This window comes from Triplophysa rosa, linkage group LG21 (assembly GCF_024868665.1).
Source record: "Triplophysa rosa linkage group LG21, Trosa_1v2, whole genome shotgun sequence".
In the NCBI taxonomy this organism is placed as follows: domain Eukaryota; kingdom Metazoa; phylum Chordata; class Actinopteri; order Cypriniformes; family Nemacheilidae; genus Triplophysa; species Triplophysa rosa.
The window spans coordinates 16,686,814-16,705,445 of NC_079910.1; the positions used below are offsets into that span (position 1 = coordinate 16,686,814).

Here is an 18,632-nt window from a genome sequence, read left to right on the forward strand (position 1 = left end):
TCACGCTTTCCCAAATCAAGCCTTTGCTGCCCCCTGTAGTTGACATTTTTATAGACGCTCTTTCATATGTGCATATTTCATCACCATCTAACTAAAACCTTTCTTATTTCAAATGACCCAAAGCATTAAGGCTATCCTGATTTTGCCAAGTGGTTGATGTCCTTAGGACAACATCATGTTGACCCTGGGACATCATTTAAATCAATCAATCAGATTTCAGAAATAAGTTTACAGTTTATTTTAAATGTGATCTTACAACCGAGATTAGGTGCTTCTAGACCATTGTTTTTCACATATCATTTCCCTCTGATTTTACGGGTAAGTTATGGTTAGGGTTGGGGTTTGGTGTGGGTTTAGGTTTTATTTATAAAAATGTTGTACTTAGGTCAACAAAATATGTTGCCCTGAGGACATCAACCACGTGGCAAAATCAGGTCGAGCGTAAAAATAATGTGGACGTTAGACGCAAAACAACTAATTTGTGTTGCTTTATATTGTTTGAAGATACCATTTTTTAATAGTTTTCTTCTTCTCCTCCTTCTCATAATAATAATAATAATGCGTTTTATTATTATTATTAATAATAATAAACACGTATTGATATTATTATGTATATCCAAAGTACTTATCTCATTTCCTATTTCTTTTTATGTTTGATTATGTCTTTAAATAAAAAAAACTAGTTTTGTATGTTTATTTTACAAAATCAAATATTTTATATAACGAACGAAAGAAGGATGTCGTATTACAGTATAAATTCAATTTAGGTCAATGTCTTTTATACATCTAGCCTTTTGAGGTCGCTATAGTCATACGAATATATTTTAAAAGCCGTCGCGTATACGTCACAGGAAGTACAGCTGTTGTTGTTCCGGAAGTAAAGCGTGTTGTCGGTAGCGGAACGATGGCGAGCGCCACTGCGAAACAACCCGCGAAAACCGCGAGCAAAGCGCCGGCCGAAGGTGCAGCAGGCGGTGGACAAGCTCCGCCGCTCACGTCTCCGCTCATGGGGGCTTTAAATAAAAAGAAGAAGCCGTTTCTGGGCATGGCCGCGCCGCTCGGATACGTGCCCGGTCTGGGCAGAGGGTGAGACACCAATAACCATAGTAATCATAAGAGTCTAAAATGAATAAAACTATAGAAACATTGACGCATGCTGCGTGATTCATGTTTTAAATAAATGATGTTATAAGTTTAGAGTTTGGATCTAAGGTTTAACGGCTATTGTATACATTAAATGGAATAAATGAAACTCACCGGAGGGTTTTCAGGATTAAAGTTACTTGCAGATTAACGTTAATTTAGTTCATTTCTGTAGCTGTATAAGGTTTAGAGCCGAGCTGTTTTAACGTGCCCAGCATTGCGTGTTCTCCAGTGCTACGGGTTTCACCACACGATCTGATATCGGTCCTGCTCGTGACGCTAATGACCCGGTGGACGACCGTCACGCGCCCCCTGGAAAGAGGACGGTAGGTGACCAGATGAAGAAGAGTCAGGAAGAGGACGAAGAAGATCTGAACGACACCAACTATGATGAGGTACGTCTGCACAGTGGAGGAGCCAGACAATTTTCATAGGGGTGGCCAGACTGAGACCATAGCTCACACAGGGGTAGCACAGAAACTGATATCATCTTTTTTTTCCTATGTGGCAAGTAACTGTGGATCTAGTAGTGTTTCTTAGTCACTCACTCATTTATTAAACAGGCAGTGATTGCCATGTAGAATTACATCATGAAGATCCACATAAGCTTTTTAATGTATTACTAAACTGATTTAAAAAAAAGATCTGAAACAGTGTGGCATTGCAGAAGGCGGTGTCTTTTTAATTGGTGATAAAGCTCACACCATAATGACAATTTACACGACATAAGAATATACCAGAATGCACTTATATCAAACAAACATTACAATATCACAGAAAAACCAAAATATAGTAACCTTAACATTATGGGCAAGCATTTCAAAAATATTCCTTTGCAATACTTAGCATATTATCATTTGGCTGCCAACTGCCAACAAAACATTTGAATTCCCTTTCAAGGATATGACACAGACAGACCACCACCATTAAGCTAAATCAGCACTGAAAGTTGACTTTACTTTTAATGGCCTTCTACAACACTCTATTAAATGACACTGACACAGTGAAACTGTTTATAGCTTGCGACTTTCATACTGCTAAGTTAACAGCCTAAATTAACTTAGCAAACTGTACCGTGTCTGTTTCAACTTCAGCATGCCAGCCATAATATACATGCATTAAGACAAGAAACATTTCAAACATATTGAATAAACTTAATTCTTCTTGTTAACTTACCTGTGACCTCTTCTCTCGCGGCGAGAAACAGACAGTCCTCCTACTGCACGCGCAAAGTCCGTTGGAGCACACGCGAACAACAACACTACTTCTTCTTCATCTGTAATTGTGTTGGCGGTTGAAATTCAAGTTGTGTGTATTACCGCCACCTTCAGTTTGGGTGGAGAAGTACTTGTTTGAGGTGCGTTGTTGAAATGCGTCCATATGGGAACAACTGTGTACAGAAATGGTTCCGCAAAAACGTTGCCGGCAAAGCGGTAGGGGGGACCGGGGGGGTGGCCAAAGATTAATATATGGTGGCCTTGGCCACCATTGGCCACCCCCGGCTCCGCCCCTGCGTCTGCATAACATAAGGAAGCTTCGCTTGTGTGATGTATGTCTTGTACAGCATCATAGAATGTGTTTAATAAGAGAAATGAATATTCTTTCATTATTCCCCCGCCATCTATACTTATTTAAATAAGTAAACATTGACCGTCCAACCACAAGCTTATGAAACAAACATATAGTGAGTGATAAGATGCGTTTTTCACTGACAGTGGGTAAAATCTGTTCTTCCCTATCTCCCAGTTCAACGGCTACGCAGGCAGTCTGTTCTCCAGTGGGCCGTATGAGAAAGACGACGAAGAGGCAGACGCCATCTATGCCGCCCTGGATAAACGAATGGATGAGAGGCGCAAGGAAAGAAGGTGGCCGTGGCCTCCCATCCTCTACGCCGGCCTTTGATCGCATTGTACGTTTTGACTCATTTTGTTTTCGTGTTTTAACAGGGAGCTGCTAGAGAAAGAAGAGATAGAGAAGTATCGTATGGAGCGGCCCAAAATTCAGCAGCAGTTTTCAGATCTCAAGGTTGGCTCATTTGTGCGTTTCAAAGTCTAGTGAATGAAAATAAAAATTAGGGCTATCAAAAGATTAATCGTGATTAATCGCATCCAGAATAAAAGTTTGTGTTTACATAATATATGCCGGGGTTCTGTGCATATTAATTTTGTATTTATAAACACATACACACAAATGCATATATTTAAGAAAAATATAAAATATAACTATTAATAATCTTTTATTTACCATTTAAATTATTGGTAAATATAAATTAATACATTTAAAATTTATAGACAAGTATGTGTATGTTTTGTCTTTATAAATACAAAATGAATATGAACAGTACACAGATATATATTATGTAAACACAAACCTTTATTCTGGATGCGATTAATCGTTTGACAGCCCTAATAAAAATGTAAACATCCATCGTAATGAAAGTCCTTTGAAATGATCATAAACGTTCAAGGACACATCAGGAACGGTACTGTAATGTTTTCTTTCCGTTTCAGAGGAAGCTGGCTGAGGTCACGGAGGATGAATGGTTGAGTATTCCCGAAGTGGGGGATGCCAGGAACAAACGTCAGAGGAACCCACGTTTTGAGAAGCTCACGCCAGTTCCAGACAGTTTCTTTGCCAAGCATCTTCAGACTGGAGAAAAAAACACAAGTGTTGACCCTCTGCAGGGGGTGAGTCACAAACACACAGATACATCCACCTCAGTGGCTCTTTAAAGTCAGATCTGTTGACTATGGCAGAAACAAAAGATAAGTCACCTAAAAATGAAAATCCTGTCATTTATTCCCCCATCAAGTTGTTGAAACCCTCTATATGTCTCTTGATTCAGTAGAACGCAAAAGAAGATATTTTGAGATATGACGCAGTGGTTTTGTTTATACAATGAAAGTCAATGGGGGTCAGTGTTGTTTGGTTACCAACATTTTTAAAAATATCTTCTTTTGTGATCTGCAGAAGAAAGAAAGTCACACAAGTTTGAAATGACTGTGTAGCATGCCGTATGCAGCTCAGTTATGTGTGTATAATTTTTTCAGCAATTTGGTGGTCTCAACACACCTTTCCCCGGTGGCCTGAACACACCCTACCCAGGGGGCATGACACCTGGCGCAGGAGAGCTGGACATGAGGAAGATCGGTCAGGCCAGGAACACTTTGATGGACATGAGGCTTAGTCAGGTGACACAGCACTGAACGTTGCTCATAGATCCATTGTACATTAGCAGAACCTAAATCACATGAACTTGAACGTTCAACATGTTTTAAAGGGGTCATATGACACGGCTAAAACGAATATTATAGTTTGTTTTAGATGTAATGCAATGTCTACACATGATTTAAGGTTCAAAAACGTTGTATTTTCCACATACCGTGCATGTTTGTATCTCCTCTTTGCCCCGCCTCTGAAACGCGATGATTTTTTACAAAGCTCATCACTCTGAAAAGCGAGGTGTGCTATGATTGGCCAGTTAACCAGTGTGTAGTGATTGGTGGAATACTGCAAGCGTGTGACGGAAATGTAACACCTCTTACCATATTTGGAACATCAGGTTCCTCTTCAATTGTACTGACAGGTACGCCCACCTTACTTGCGTATACATTTGGGCGGTCTTAGTCAAATCATACCACGAACTGACGTAGATTTGTGTGGGTGTTGTTACACGAGGCGTTTCAGGCAGGTCTGGGTGAGCATTTGCTTTTAGATAGAATGCATCTTTCGTTCCGACACTTTAATTTTTGCAATTTTACGTGTCTAATACATGCATGGGCAACTTATAACACACCAAAGACACAGAAAAACACGTATTCGCGCCATATGACCCATTTAAGACCTCCCGGCGTCTTTGGAGCACAAATAAAGATATTTTAGGTGACATCCGAGAGATTTCTAGGCCTCCTCATAGACATCATGGTTATAGTTGTTGTCAAGGTCCAGAAAAGTACTAAAGACATCATTAAATTGGTCCATCCACTCATAGTGGCTCAATAGAGTTTTTTTTAAGCGACGACAATACTTTGTGCGAAAAACAAACCAAAATAAAGACTTTAATCGATTATTCTTCGGCGCATTCGGTGGGGGCAGACGCCGGCGTTCTGACTGACAACCCCGAAGCGCAACTGTGTGTTTACAAGCAGACGCATGCTGTATATAAGCTGATCTTTGTAAAATGTCTGATGATTTCGAAATTGAGGAAGACTCGGGAAGAGCACTTTTTCTGCCCCCACCGAATGCGCATGCGTGGAAGTGCTCTCGTGAACGCGCACCATAGACTGACAAGACAGTGGAGAATATATCGATTAAAGTATATATTGATTTGTGTTCCGAAGACGCCGGGAGGTCTAAAAACATGTTGAATGTCATGTGGGCGAGTAAAAAATTATGCAATTTTGATTTTGTGATTAACTTTTCCTTTAAAATGACAAATAATGACTTGGAAACGTGCCGTAAGCATCCTCTTTTCTTTATCCTCTAACCATAACTGTTGCTTAGAGGTTTGAGTTATAGTATGAGATGGGTCAAATGACCAAAAAATCCCTCTTATAAAATAAAATTATTGCGCCAGATGGACCTTGCCAAAAAGTAACATCTATTCTTTTTATTAACATTCTCTATGTTAGGCCCGAAAGACCTATCGTTTCATACAGTCATGTGACCACCATAATATTGAGACAATTTTGCTATTGGGATAACACGATATCGATAATATTGTTACATCCCTAGTTCGTAATGTGGATTGGTGTGTTGTGTTGTCTCCAGGTCTCGGACTCGGTGAGCGGACAAACAGTCGTTGATCCCAAAGGTTACCTCACCGATCTTAATTCAATGATCCCCACCCATGGAGGAGACATCAGGTAGCTAGCATGCTCTTATTCTCTCACATAGACGTTTATGTGTAACGTTTGTGTTGCTGTTTGTGATGGAATTCTGTGTTTGTGCATTGTGCAGTGACATCAAGAAGGCCCGTCTTCTGTTGAAGTCCGTGAGAGAAACCAACCCCCACCACCCGCCCGCCTGGATCGCCTCTGCGCGTTTGGAGGAAGTGACGGGAAAACTGCAGGTGGCCAGAAACCTCATCATGAAAGGCACTGAAATGTGTCCCAAGGTGAGATATGTGTACAAATGTAAAAACATTCATTTGGATTCAAATGTGTTCGTTTAAAATGATGAAAGTTGTGTGCGTGTCCAGTAGGGGGCAGCATGTGAAAGGCTTTAGGCGTTTTAATATTGTCGACCTGTTGCCATAGTGATAGCTTGCAGCCAGAAACATCCCTCTTCTTCCCAAAATACTAAATATGGTGCAACAACAGCATAAAAATGTCATGAATAGATTAAGTCATGTTTATGTAAGATGTGGGATTCAGTTTGTCTTGTAATGCTGATTTTGGACCCGGAGTCACAGAACAGGAAATACAAACACATTTACACTGAATGAAAACAGAAGTCAGGTCTTTGCTGTGTGTGCGTGTGTGTGTATGCGCAGCTTCATTTTGTGTTGGGAAGTTCTTGCTGGCTCATTAATCTCAGTTTAAATTAAGCAGAGCTTCACATTTCAGCACCGCTTAGCAGATAAACAACAAAACACAATGGCTGTGTCTCAAAACCCATTGAGCAGTTTTGGGCAGTGCTGTCTATGTGGTAGCTTAAAAAAACTTTGAGACATCACAATGGAAAACACAATAGTAGAACAACCTAGTTGTTCATGCTCAGATTAGCATGTTTGTTGTGATTATTGAGTGATAATGTACGTGTACTGTCTTTGAAGAGTGAGGATGTCTGGCTAGAAGCCGCCCGTCTGCAGCCAGGAGACACGGCTAAGGCAGTTGTCGCCCAAGCAGTACGTCACCTGCCTCAGTCTGTGCGCATCTACATCAGAGCTGCTGAACTAGAGACAGACATCAGAGCCAAGAAAAGAGTGCTCAGGAAAGGTCAGCCACTGCTCTCTGTTATGCTCGCTCACCCTCTCTCTCTTTCCTCTGTTTCTTCTGCCTGCATACCTCTATGACAGAGATAGATGAATCGTTTTATACGTGTGGCTCTGTCATATGGGAGGCAAATCCTGCCAAATTTAAATAAATAAATTAAACGATGAAAATGAAAACCAGATTAGCAATTTCATTATACACAACTGCGTGCACAATATGTGCCAAAATGAAAAATAAAATGAAATTATTTTATTTTCATTTTCATTTTTACACTGACAATGCGTTGTCCCTGTCAAATTGAAAAAGAAATTGCAATTGGTGATTTGACATTTCATTTTCACTAAAATCTCGAGGCAAGACTGCCAATTTGAAAATGAAAAGGCAAATGTGAAAAATAAATTGAAAAAACATTTTTTACAAAGGTTTTATTAATGTTCACGCAATAATACTGACACAATTCAAATTAAAATGTAAACTTTGATTTTCATTTTATTTTCTCTTCTCTTTTATTTCATTTTCGTTTTCATTTTCGTTTTCATTTTCTTTTTCTTGTTCACAGTCATGCAAATTACATGTTAATTAGTGGGTGTGGACGAGCGTCTGCATTACTGGGAACGCCCACAAAAACGTCATATCTGTTTATTCGAACGAACGTGTGTAGACCTTGTCAGGCGCTTGGCCTTAGCGTTTTGTAATGATGACGATGACTGTGCCTGGTGCAATACCGAAAATTGTTGTGTGGTGCTCTGCATCTCTGATAAGTTAACAGACGAACAAACTAAAGCATTGGAGAGCCCGTATCTCTAGCGTGCCCTGAAACATGCCGGAGCGCGATTGTCCCCACTCCGCCGCTGACCTGCGCTCACACTGTACATTACCATCCGCACCCGAGCACGCTATCATCATTACACTGTGACTGCTTTTAAGAAAACATAAACAAAGCGATCTTTCTCAGCACAATAGAATCCATCGAAATGTTCGGTTTGAGGTTGATAAGAAGTGTTTAACCTCACGCGCGCTGTGCGCAGACCAATTCGCTTATGGTATCACAAGAGCGGCTTATGTGTTTAAATCAGCCCCGCGTACTTCATTCATTATGATTATGAGCCAATCGTTATACAAAGTGCTGCACTACGTTATGAATGCATGTTTTAAATGATGCGCCTGTTTAAATTCCTTGAAGTTCAGCTGTCATAACAAAAAACATCTAATAAAAACAAAAAATAAAAAAAAAAGAATGTATAAAAAAGACAAAAGACAAAAAAAAACAAACAAAAAAATAAAAAAAATGTAAATATTAGATGTTTTTTGAAATGACAGCTGAACTTCAAGGAATTTAAACAGGCGCATCATTTAAAACATGCATTCATAACATAGTGCAGCACTTTGTATAACGATTGGCTCATAATCATAATGAATGAAGTACGCGGGGCTGATTTAAACACATAAGCCGCTCTTGTGATACCATAAGCGAATTGGTCTGCGCACAGCGCGCGTGAGGTTAAACACATCTTATCAACCTCAAACCGAACATTTCGATGGATTCTATTGTGCTGAGAAAGATCGCTTTGTTTATGTTTTCTTAAAAGCAGTCACAGTGTAATGATGATAGCGTGCTCGGGTGCGGATGGTAAAGTACAGTGTGAGCGCAGGTCAGCGGCGGAGTGGGGACAATCGCGCTCCGGCATGTTTCAGGGCACGCAAGAGATACGGGCTCTCCAATGCTTTAGTTTGTTCGTCTGTTAACTTATCAGAGATGCAGAGCACCACACAACAATTTTCGGTATTGCACCAGGCACAGTCATCGTCATCATTACAAAACGCTAAGGCCAAGCGCCTGACAAGGTCTACACACGTTCGTTCGAATAAACAGATATGACGTTTTTGTGGGCGTTCCCAGTAATGCAGACGCTCGTCCACACCCACTAATTAACATGTAATTTGCATGACTGTGAACAAGAAAAAGAAAATGAAAACGAAAATGAAAACGAAAATGAAATAAAAGAGAAGAGAAAATAAAATGAAAATCAAAGTTTACATTTTAATTTGAATTGTGTCAGTATTATTGCGTGAACATTAATAAAACCTTTGTAAAAAATGTTTTAACAATTTATTTTTCACATTTGCCTTTTCATTTTCAAATTGGCAGTCTTGCCTCGAGATTTTAGTGAAAATGAAATGTCAAATCACCAATTGCAATTTCTTTTTCAATTTGACAGGGACAACGCATTGTCAGTGTAAAAATGAAAATGAAAATAAAATAATTTCGTTTTATTTTTCATTTTGGCACATATTGTGCACGCAGTTGTGTATAATGAAATTGCTAATCTGGTTTTCATTTTCATCGTTTAATTTATTTATTTAAATTTGGCAGGATTTGCCTCCCATACTACTGTATGTCTCGGCTTGTTAAAACTTCTTGGATCTTAACCTTGTAAGAAAGCACATCTCTTAGATTATTGCTTCTACTTTGTCAACGTCCGTACTGCCAATAAACTGGTAACTCTATAATGTACATTTGATTCAGTCAACATGTATAGTTACAGATGGGTCATTCCTACTGTTCGGTGCCTTTTGAGTCCCCGAGACGTAATATGGATTTTTTTTATTTTAAAATGGGATTATATAATAATTTCGTGACGCTTGTTTATATAATTAACCCATGTCCACCATTGAACACAATGATATGTACTCAGAATTAAATTAAATGTAAAATAATTACTGATTATAGTGCAAGTAGGCTGTCACAACCCCAGTCATGTATGCTAAACTTCAGTTACAAATGTAACTAAGAAAATCAAATAAATACTACACTTTTCGTTGGTTTTATATAGCCATGTATATAATATTTCTAATTGTTCATTGTTTTATTTGTTAAAATCCTTAAATAAATATGTCCCTGAGATGAATGTCCCCCTGTTACTCTGATTGTAATCCCTCTGACCACACCCACATAATTCACAGGAAGTAGCATACAATTTGAGCTAAATCATCTACGAAAAGCAGAGTAAGTATCACTCTTTTATTTGCTTTTTTGTCAACATTTCAAAATAGTTCACTGATGTGGTGAAGCATAACATGTCCTCTCTGTTATGCTTATTTATGGAGAAAGCAACTTTTTAGTAATCTTGAGAAATATTGTTAATAATATAATATGTTAAAATAAAAACCTTCTTATGAGGTCACCATGTGCCAGCCTGTTGTTCACCATATTAGTAGAAATGGCTGAGTTTAGCATAAAATGTCACTCCTGTTATTGTCCAACCTGTTACATTGTGTCCACCCTATTTCTCCTCTGTCCACCCTGTTCACGGTGTTTTTAAATGAATTAAATAGAATCAACATATATTATAAATGTTTTCTGGTTACTTGCAAGGAATGAATAGTCAAAATGAGTTCCCTTAAAACTGGCACTATATTGCATTTATATACTAAATGAAATGCATTACAATGTGGCATAAACGTAACTTGGCTTTTTTTTAGATGGTACTTGTTTAGTAATAATTTATTGAAATACAGTTGCAGGGTAAAGTGAGAGACGTATTGGCCCGTAGAAAATGTAAATATTACATGAATTATTAATTCTAAACACTTAAAAGAGAGATGAGAATGTCCTGTAACAGGGGGGACATTAGGCCTGTGTCACGTGGTAAAAAACTGGCAAATATCACTACACCATAATATCTTAAACTGGACCAGTATACTTTTCTTATTGTTTAAAAAGTCATCCTTCAACTAAAATGATAAAATCATGGAAAGTTTAGCATTTCTTTTTTGGAAAGTTACTATTTCGAAATGGTACCGAATAGTAGGAATGACCCAGATACCAGTATCTTTGAAATGTCATAATTCTTAAATCTAAAATAAATATCTGCCCATCTTTACAGCTCTGGAGAACGTCTCCAAGTCAGTGCGTTTATGGAAGACGGCTGTGGAACTGGAGGAGCCAGAAGATGCTAGAATCATGCTAAGCAGAGCGGTCGAGTGCTGCCCTACCAGTGTAGAGGTACACACAGTCCTAATGATCCAAGACCCATAAACCTTTTTATGGTCCATAAAACGACTCCGTCTAACCATGCCGTCTCCCATAGCTCTGGTTGGCCCTGGCCCGATTAGAAACGTATGAGAACGCTCGTCGGGTTCTGAACAAAGCTCGTGAAAACATCCCCACAGACCGGCATATCTGGATCACAGCAGCCAAGCTGGAAGAGGCCAACGGCAACACACAGATGGTGGAGAAGATCATTGACAGAGCCATCACCTCACTGGGGGCCAACGGCGTGGAGATAAACCGCGAACAGTGGATTCAGGTCTGTCTGTACCCGTATATGACATTGACTTCCATTGTATGAACACAAAAGACATTTCTCAAAATATCATCTTTTGTGTGTAAAATACAGGTTTCGAACCACATTATTTTTGGGTGAACTATCCCTTTAATGCATTTGATTGTGAAGGGAAATGTCATTTAAGCAGTATAAAGATATTAAATATGAAGACCGCTCATGGCTCGTTTGACTTCTGTCTCAGGATGCAGAGGAGTGTGATAAGGCCGGCAGTGTGGCCACGTGTCAGGCTGTGATCAGAGCCGTGATTGGGATCGGCATTGAAGAAGAGGACTGTAAACATACGTGGATGGAGGACGCTGACAGCGTAAACATTTCGCCTTTTCACACCCACATACTGTTAACATTCAACAACACATCATGTTCATTACACAAATATTGAATGCTGATTGGCTGTTGTGTTGTAGTGCGTGGCTCATGGCGCTCTGGAGTGTGCCCGTGCCATCTATGCCCATGCGCTGCAGGTCTTTCCCAGCAAGAAGAGCGTCTGGCTGAGGGCCGCTTACTTCGAGAAGAATCATGGTACACGGTGAGAACCCATCACACCTCTGACCTTCCCTCTTCATTTATTCTATTTAATACCGAAATGTCAATCATCAAATGGATTTGCATTCTTCATCTCTCAGAGAGTCTCTGGAGGCTCTGTTACAAAGGGCTGTAGCTCACTGTCCCAAAGCGGAAGTCCTGTGGCTGATGGGGGCTAAATCAAAATGGCTGGCTGGAGATGTTCCCGCAGCCAGAAGCATCTTGGCTTTGGCGTTTCAGGTGAGCACTACCACCATTCATATCCCACAAACCCTCATCTGCGCCATTTGTGCTACTGAGCATAAATGAGACTTTGATTTGTGTTTACTTTTAAGCAGTCATATATAAGATTGGTATCACTTTACAACAAGGTGTTATTAATTAACATTGAAACAGCGTTTTGTAACCTGTACAGAAAATCCCGAGTCTGGAAGTTGAGACGTCTGTATGATATGCTTTAACATTATAACATTATCTATATACAGAGACTAAAAAAGGCCTTAGGCGATAAAATAGGCGATTTAATGGCTTGAAACTATACAAATGGCCGATCTAGTCACTACTGAATGCATACATTTAAATGAACTAACATTTAAATGTATGCATATGTATTTGCAAATAGCTTTTTTACATGCAGATTAATGCAGACAAACGCTGTATGAATGATGTAGATGCACCATCTAGTGGCTGTGTATGTTAATGAATTATTGCTGATTACAATTAAATTAAAAGTAGGCCTAATATAAACTACTCAAGGGGTGGAATTTGTTAATGCCATCTTATTTGCATTAGCATAAGATATTTGCACAAAGCATCAACCTATTTTATTAAATATTGTTTAGGTGACTCTTAAACTAATAAACTTTTGAACTGATATTTCCAAAATTGCCAGTCAGAATTGGGTAATTAGAATAGTTTGTTTTTGTGTTGCTAAGTGAAAAAGATCTATTTTTGGCCAACAGTTGCCTGTTTTTAATAATGGAACGTTTGATTGGGCAAGGGGTGCGTGCAGTCTTCCTTTTTTGTCCTTGGCTGATCACATGCCTGCCAGACGCATACCATGCATAGAAGTAAAATATCACGAATCACCCCGAAAGAATGAACAATGAGCTTACAAATTTGGCTTATACTTTATATAAATTCCTAAAAGATAGCGTCTATAATAAGTAGCTAACAAATAGTTGTTACAGATGTTTATAATCAACCTCTGTAGAATTCCTTTGTATTTTAATACAACAAAGGAAAGATTTAAAGTGTTTCTGTTCATAACACAACAGCTGTAAGAACACTCAGCTTGCCAATATTGTAAGCAAAGTGTCAAATTAAAGAGAACATACAAAAAATAGATGCAGGAGATTGAATTGCGAATCAGCGCCCTGCATTTCCCGAAAATAATCATTCCATTTTCAGTATCCAAACATTGAAAGGGCCAGTAAACACTCAATCAAGCTGTATGTGTGTGTCTCTTGTTGTTTTAGGCTAACCCCAACAGTGAGGAGATCTGGCTGGCTGCTGTGAAGCTGGAATCAGAGAATAATGAATACGAGAGAGCGCGCAGGCTGTTGGCCAAGGCCCGCAGCAGCGCCCCCACTGCCAGGGTGAGTGACCTGTGGTTCAGACCGCCCGCTTCCTCTATGCAACACGGGTGTAGGCTCTGCTGGGGACATACTGTTTTGTTTTTTTGCAACTTTTTTTGTTCTTTAATTGATCTTGTGAGATGACGGAGGATGATGGCTTGTGCAACATGATTAATGTGACACCAGCTGCAAGACGTTATGGGTAGTTGACAAATATTCCATACATGTGTCCTAAAGTGTGGTATTGCACAAATTTAGAAAACAAACTGTTAATAAAATATTATTAAATATTTATGTTTATAATATAATGCGTTTAAAGTTGCATATTTTACAAAATAACATAACTTCTCAATCTTCAACAATAAACTTATTTACAGTATATACAATAATAAACGTGTATATATACAAATATTTATTAATAATTTATATAATTTGATTATATAAATTAGTAATTACTGAAAAACTTTGTGTTTGAAGTCCCCACAGAATGGATCGTATACTCTACCGGTCAAAAGTTTTGGGACACTTGAGTGAAATGTTTCTCGTTATTAAAAAAAAGTGTATGCTTAAATGTCTGAAATTAGTTTAGTAGACAAAATATAATGTTTTCTTCATGACAAAACTAACATTTTATTTAATAAAACGGAGTTTAACTGAATAATGAAGAAAGAGCAGCCAATAAGAGCACAGCATAGATGCAAACTCCTTTAATTTAGTTTAAAACGCATCTCTCATCTCATTTTTTTAGTTACAACATAATTCCCATAGTTCCCTTTGTTTTATTTAATAATTTTGATGAGTTTATTATTATTCTAAAATATGGAAAAATATGAACACATAAGTAAGAGTCCAAAACCTCAAGGGTCAATTTTCTGAAATTGAGATTTTTGCATCATCTGAAAGCTGATAAATAAGCTTTCCATTGATGTATGGTTTGTTAGGGTAGAACATTATTTGGCCGAGATACAGCTATTTAAAAATCTGGAATCTGAGGGTGCAAAAAATCAAAATATTGAGAAAATCGCATTTAAAGTTGTTGCAGGCCGTTGCTAAAAAAACAGTTTTGTTTTAACGCTCTCTATTGGCTTACCTATTGGCTTACCGCTGTAATGACGTTGTGGAGAATAGATGAACCTGAAAGCAGAAATTCTAAACTTTACATAGATACCAAACTTGAGTGGGTAATACCCAAAGAGCGGGCAACAGCGACTGACGTTTGTAGGCGTGTTTCTGGCCATTTTTGTTCGCAATTTTGCTGCATCCACTCACAAAAATAAAGTTTTGATATCTTTACTATAGGAAATTTACAAAATATCTTCACGGAACATGATCTTTACTTAATATCCTAATGATTTTTGTCATACAAGAAATTTTGAATAAATTTGAAAAAAATACAATTTTGACCCATACAATGTATATTTGGCTTTTACTACAAATGTTCCCATGCTACTTAAAGGACCAGTCAGAAATGATTTTGTATTTCTGTCAAAAGATCCTCCAAAAAGTCACACACTGGACCTTTAAGACTGGTTTTGTCTGGTGTTGACTCTTGAAATTGAAAATCTCAAAAGTATAAACATACAGTACATATAACTATGGTCACATGAGAAATTGTGCTCTGTTTTCACAATGAAGAGGCTACAGAGTTTCCCCCGGCAGTGACACATCTTACTAGTCTTTTGATGGATGTATTGAAAGAAGGGGTGCAAGGAAATGTCAAAAGATCTCCTAAGTGGATGGTAACCACCTGATACCAGATATGCCTTTTTACCCGCTTAAGGAGCGTGAGATTTTTAGGAGGAAATGGTGCGGAGTATTAAAGGTGTCAGAATGGCCTCCTGTCTGGGCTTGTTTAACTCTTGGCTCCAGGAACAAGTGTCAGCATCTAGACGAATATCACAAGATCAGATGAACCTCAAGCGCTTGGCAAGATTTCTCTTGAGCGATAATGTTTAATATCACTAGTATGTTTTTTATGGATGCAGGCCATGTGAGGCTCTAACGGGAAAACGCTCGTAAAAATCTTGCTGTCCTCCATCTCCCCGACATGCACTTCAGGGCACCTTACTTGTTTTTGTGGATTTTACCCAACCTGTTGTTTGCTTTGATACTTGTTTAATGTCACCATGACAGGCAATTATAAGGTAATTGCTTCAGTATTAATCAATCACGAGTGTTTTCCATGTGAAATATGTGCAGGTGTTCATGAAGTCAGTAAAGCTGGAGTGGGTGCTGGGAAATATCCAAGCCGCACATGAGTTGTGTACCGAAGCCCTGAAGCATTATGAAGATTTCCCCAAACTCTGGATGATGAGAGGTCAGATCGAGGAACAGTCGGAGAACGTCGACAAAGCGAGAGAGGCCTACAACCAGGGTGTACGTTTTGTCGTCTCCATAGATTGGATGTTTATAACGTCAAACTAAAATGGTATTTAAAAACGTCTGTTTTGTCCGCTTTGCCTCTTTAGCTGAAGAAGTGCCCACATTCCATGTCCTTATGGCTCCTTTTGTCCCGTTTGGAGGAGAAAGTTGGGCAGCTCACGCGAGCTCGAGCCATCCTCGAAAAAGCTCGACTAAAGAATCCACAAGCCCCCGAACTGTGGTAAGAATCTATTAGAAAAGGCAAAAATACCGATATTCGGTTGAAAATGTTTCGAGACATTCTTCCTTCAATCCTTTCTAGGCTCGAGTCTGTCCGTCTCGAATTCAGAGGGGGCTTGAAAAACATAGCCAACACGCTCATGGCCAAAGCTCTGCAGGAGTGTCCCAACTCTGGTAAGACATGGTTTTCATCGACATCCCCAAAAGATGCACAAAGACACATTTTCACACTTCTTAATCGCTTGTTGTCCATCAACAGGCATCCTATGGGCCGAAGCCGTGTTCCTGGAGGCCAGACCTCAGCGCAGGACCAAAAGCGTCGACGCTCTGAAGAAGTGCGAACACGATCCTCACGTACTGCTGGCAGTGGCCAAGTAAGACTCTACACCAGATTCACACCTATCGAAATTCTCAAATCTGAATTCCGGCTTTCGGTGCAACCCTCCCACGCCCTTACGCCAAGAACAGTCTGATCTTGCCTGCAGCTTTTTTTTTCTTGGTTGCATTTATACCATGCCGGTGTTTGTGTCACCTGCAGATTGTTCTGGAGCGAGAGAAAGATAACGAAAGCCAGAGAATGGTTCCTGCGCACGGTCAAGATCGAGCCAGACTTGGGTGACACCTGGGGATTCTTCTACAAGTTCGAGCTTCAGCATGGAACAGAAGTAGGCATTCAACAATTGTAGTCTCTTGATGTTTATTTTCAAATCTTGCAGTTACAAATAAATTGCTGTGCTTTGTTACCTATCCTGAACCTGTGGACCCTTAATGGTTTTATAAGTATTTTTTGCCGAAACTTGACTTGATCAAAGTAGATTTCTGGTGAAATCCAAAGCGTAGTCCATGTCAGCTGAGAGAAATTTCTCTCCACATTTAATTTGGCAATGCTGAGGTAGACGCGGTTAGGGCTCAAAGCCTCTGGACAGAGAACTGACCAGTGCAGAAAAGATCTCTGGATTGTTTAGGGTCACAAAACCGTTGAAGGCTTTACTGGTGCATGCGTTGTAACGTGGTCATCACCAGACAGCTTAACCATATCTTTTTTCTAAAAACAAACTTTATGAAGATGTTAAACATCTCATCTCTTTTATTTTTTGTTTCTGTCCTTAAGGAGCAGCAGCAGGAGGTGAAGAAGCGGTGCGAGAATGCTGAACCCCGGCAAGGTGAGCTGTGGTGTGCCGAATCCAAGCACGTTCTGAACTGGCAGAAGAACATCGGAGAAATTCTGGTTCTCGTGGCTTCAAAGATCAAAAACACCTTCTGAAGTCCTGGACTGACAACAGATTTTCAAATCTTAGCATGTAGTTTTAAGAGAATCTGTGGATGAACGCTATTAGGTTTTGGTTTTTAAAGACTATTTTTCCACCGTTAACATTTTGTGTCCTCTGGACCAGTGATGGCTTCTTTATTTAGGTGTTTATGCGTTTTCTGTAATATTCTTAGACATAAGAATACCAAGAGATGTGCGACCATTTCGAGGATTGTTTCCAGCACCCTCGGGCATCATCACTATTTTCTGCTCGTCACGCTTGTGTAAATGTGCTGCTCATTGGCAAATAAATAAAGTCTGTAATATGCTTCAGATGTTGGTGCTCATGTCATATTTTTGCTGTTTGTAATGTGTATTGACAGTCCTCAAACATTCTCGGCGATTAGCTGCTGGTAATTCAGATTCCTGGTGTACTCTTTGCTTTTAGATGGTTTAAAATTTTTCAAGTAAGATTAAAGTCACCATGAAATTAAAACTGAAATTACTATTTTTTGGAAGTGTTCATTGTAAATGATTTATCCATGCTGGGCATTATTTTTAAAAAAGGAATGTGCCCTTATAATCGGTTATCAAAAAACATTATACTGCCCTTCTAAATGACATCACCGGCTTGGAATTTCAAGGTTCTGATTAAGGTCAGTCACAACTTGCATAATGCGATGTTTTATCTTTTTTTGATTTTCAGACTTTTTTTCGAAAACAAAACTGTCGTATCTACAAAAATGTAAATGGAGTGCTTAACCTTTGAAGCTTGTAATCTCAAAACTGCTCAGAATGTGGAACCTTTATAATTCCAAGGTGACTGTATGGATTGTCCAATGGCCAGACTTCCAATGATCCAATCAATCCCCAAAGGACAAACTCAAGACCCATCCTACATTTCTCATTCCTGAAGCCATCATGCATTGGTTATGCATTTTAAATGTCTCCTGGCATGTGCAGTGTTGGTGGGAGTCTGTCGCAGGGCCTGGACCAAAACTTAGATGCAAATAAAGAACGATGGCATCAAAAACTACTGGTTTAAAACGAATCTGGTTTATTCTAGTTCACGTCCTTATCTTCAGGTGTTAGCAATTAGCACTTAATCTGTGTTTCATAAAGTCCATGATTAATAAAGATTAATGCCTGCCCCTGGCTGATTTAAACCCTGGTTTGATTATTCATATCATCGTTTCTCAATCTGGGGGCCTTGGCCTCAAAATGCGTAACATTATTTAAGACGAAACACGCATAA

General features: G+C 39.1%; 1 protein-coding gene across 1 annotated transcript; it reads left to right on the plus strand.

The window, feature by feature from the left end:
- The first annotated feature begins 874 nt into the window (after positions 1-874).
- On the plus strand, positions 875-17,710 carry prpf6 (PRP6 pre-mRNA processing factor 6 homolog (S. cerevisiae)). Its single transcript, XM_057319081.1, has 21 exons — positions 875-1,086; positions 1,376-1,538; positions 2,890-3,008; positions 3,090-3,168; positions 3,654-3,830; positions 4,194-4,334; positions 5,914-6,008; positions 6,103-6,259; positions 6,920-7,082; positions 10,967-11,085; positions 11,171-11,389; positions 11,610-11,732; positions 11,833-11,954; positions 12,052-12,190; positions 13,429-13,548; positions 15,727-15,903; positions 15,996-16,129; positions 16,211-16,302; positions 16,388-16,502; positions 16,667-16,793; positions 17,240-17,710. The coding sequence occupies exons 1-21, from the start codon at positions 905-907 to the stop codon at positions 17,390-17,392; spliced, it is 2,916 nt and encodes a 971-aa protein (XP_057175064.1). The 5' UTR covers positions 875-904; the 3' UTR covers positions 17,393-17,710.
- The last annotated feature ends 922 nt before the right edge of the window (positions 17,711-18,632 follow it).